Source organism: Cottoperca gobio, chromosome 4, assembly GCF_900634415.1.
Source record: "Cottoperca gobio chromosome 4, fCotGob3.1, whole genome shotgun sequence".
NCBI lineage: Eukaryota > Metazoa > Chordata > Actinopteri > Perciformes > Bovichtidae > Cottoperca > Cottoperca gobio.
The window spans coordinates 23,863,019-23,865,407 of NC_041358.1; the positions used below are offsets into that span (position 1 = coordinate 23,863,019).

General features: G+C 44.0%; 1 protein-coding gene across 1 annotated transcript; it reads left to right on the plus strand.

The window, feature by feature from the left end:
* The first annotated feature begins 888 nt into the window (after positions 1 to 888).
* Positions 889 to 2,151, plus strand: nfil3-4 (nuclear factor, interleukin 3 regulated, member 4). The gene is made up of 2 exons (XM_029430282.1): positions 889 to 926; positions 1,033 to 2,151. Exon 2 carries the CDS (start codon positions 1,061 to 1,063, stop codon positions 1,793 to 1,795), a length of 735 nt encoding a protein of 244 aa, XP_029286142.1. The 5' UTR covers positions 889 to 926; positions 1,033 to 1,060; the 3' UTR covers positions 1,796 to 2,151.
* Positions 2,152 to 2,389: the final 238 nt, after the last annotated feature.

Below are 2,389 nucleotides of genomic sequence, written 5' to 3' on the forward strand. Positions count from 1 at the left end.
AAAGAGATGCAGCAGGGGGAAGTGGTGACTGGGTGGACAAGTCCAACAAAGAGGAAGATGAAGTGGTTAAAGTGAGAAACACAAAGACTCAACTAAATAATGGGTTTGATGGTGAAAACCTGTATATGCAGTACATAATGCAGTATATCATTTCTACATGACAAGCTCAATTCATCCCCCACTTTACGGAACTTTCTGGCCACAATAAACCTCAAAATGCAATTCTGAAATCTTCACAAAACCTTTTTGATTTACTTTGCAAAGTGACAAGCTTTCTGCAGAATGGAAAGTTGCGCTTAAGTTTAGACTCATCTGTCTAAAGTGAGCTCTCAGTACAGTTGCTATTGTTTGAAATATGGAACTAGGTATGATTGTTGCAGCGTGAACTCATCGTTGAAAACAACAGTGTATGTATATATAGATTTATATAACAGCATACCAAATACATTCTTCTTTGTCTGCTTGTTTCATGTCTCATCTCTACATGTGGTCTAGACGAGTATTGTAGAAGGTGAAGTCAGGACAGGAAGGGGGTTTGAGTGTTGGAGGCACTAGACTAGAGTTGGTGCAACTGAAGGAAACACACACATACCCGTTACTGGGTTTGTGCTGGGTTATATACAGGCTTAACATGGTTTACACACACATGCAAGTTGATATACACTCAATAATCAAGGTAAATATTATAAATATTCCCATAATCTAAGATTCTCTACATTATCGTTTTAGCCTAATCCAACATGTAGTATAAGGAATAAACCTCTCAATATGACCCGCTGTTGACGTTGCATTATTTCCCCCCAGATCTGACAGCTGTGGATATCACATGTAAAAGGATCGTCAGCAGGCTCACAGACTCCAGTCATCGCCGCATTCAGAAATACTACGGCGCTTTCATCGAAGGCAAACCAAGATAAGAAGAAGAGGTAAATTCAAATCAGATAGGGTTACCATTATAGACGAAGGGTGTACTTGAATTACTCAACCTCCCACACAACACTCAAAACTCTCCTCTCTTGCTCTTGATTTCAGTTTGGTTGTTACTCCTTTTTCATCTACCATGGAGTCCCTGTCTTCAATTCTAGATGGAGACCAAGACGTCCATATTTTAGAAGTGGAAGACAAACTGGTACACAAGGGGCAACGTCGCAAAAGGGAGTTCATACCTGAGGAAAGTAAGGACGACCTCTACTGGGAGAAACGAAAGAAGAACAACGAGGCAGCCAAACGGTCCCGGGAGAAGAGAAGGATGAATGGCTATGTGCTGGAGTCTCATCTCATGGCCATGAAAGAAGAAAACACCAGGCTTAGCGCTGAATTAATGGCCATCAAGCTGCGCTTTGGCCTGGTCCCCCCTGCGGCCTACACTGCTCACCAGAGTAACCAGCTGCAGCGCCATGTGCACAGAAGCACCCAGCCTATCACTGCCACACAACACCCGTCCCTGCAGAGGGACTACTACTGGGGGGGCAGAGACTCTTATGTTATGCCAAGACACCAACCGCCACACCCTGTCTTCATCCCTGCATATGCCCTCCATGCCATGAGAGGCTATTCATATTTGAACACATCTGGAACTACCGCCTCTGACCTACTCTCTCCCCTTGTCCTCCCTCAAAATCTCCTGCCCACCCATTCATCCCGTCCAGGAGCTCCTCTACTGAAGCCCATTCCTACGAGAGTGGCTTCAGATGAAGAGGAGGAGCAGCAGGTCCCAGGCGTGTTTTCCCTGTCCTGCCCTGCTCCACCTCGCAAACTCACCTCCAGAGGAAGCAGAAACTACTCTCCACCATGACAATACATGTCTGACTGACTGTCCAATACTAGAGTCCGATATCGATACCTGTATCGGAAATGCCTCCGATACAGCTTAAAATACTGGATCGGGTATCGGCGAGTATGAGAATCTATGCAACGATCCTATATCATGTTATCTTATCATTTGTCAGCTCAGTTACGCAACACAGAAACAATAACAACACGTGTCACTCGCTACCCGATCCGTACTCCTGCCTGATCCGCACTCTGCATTTACAATTCTCAAAAGAGAAGAGAAATAAGCAAGATGGCTGTCGAAGCAGATAACAACATAAGTACTACGGCGTTCATTTTCTGTATGTATTTGGTAATGTTTTACAAAGGGCTTAACCTGAGGCAACCATTTCACAGCCATATAGGGTTAGTAGTATACAGTTTTTCACATACAGGTATCGGTAAGGAAATAAATCGTATCGATACATCTCTATTCAATACAGAAGGGTGCATCTACTGTACAGAAACATATATTCCTGCTGACACAGTAACTTTAAGAGCTCTATCTTTGCGAAATAATGGTGCATATGGCGTTCAAAGAAGCGCTGTTATAAAGTGCACCAGGCGTGGAAACCTC

Coding starts and splice junctions, on each gene's coding strand:
- nfil3-4 (XM_029430282.1), top strand. CDS start 1,061: ATGGAGTCCCTGTCTTCAATTCTAGATGGAGACCAAGACGTCCATATT.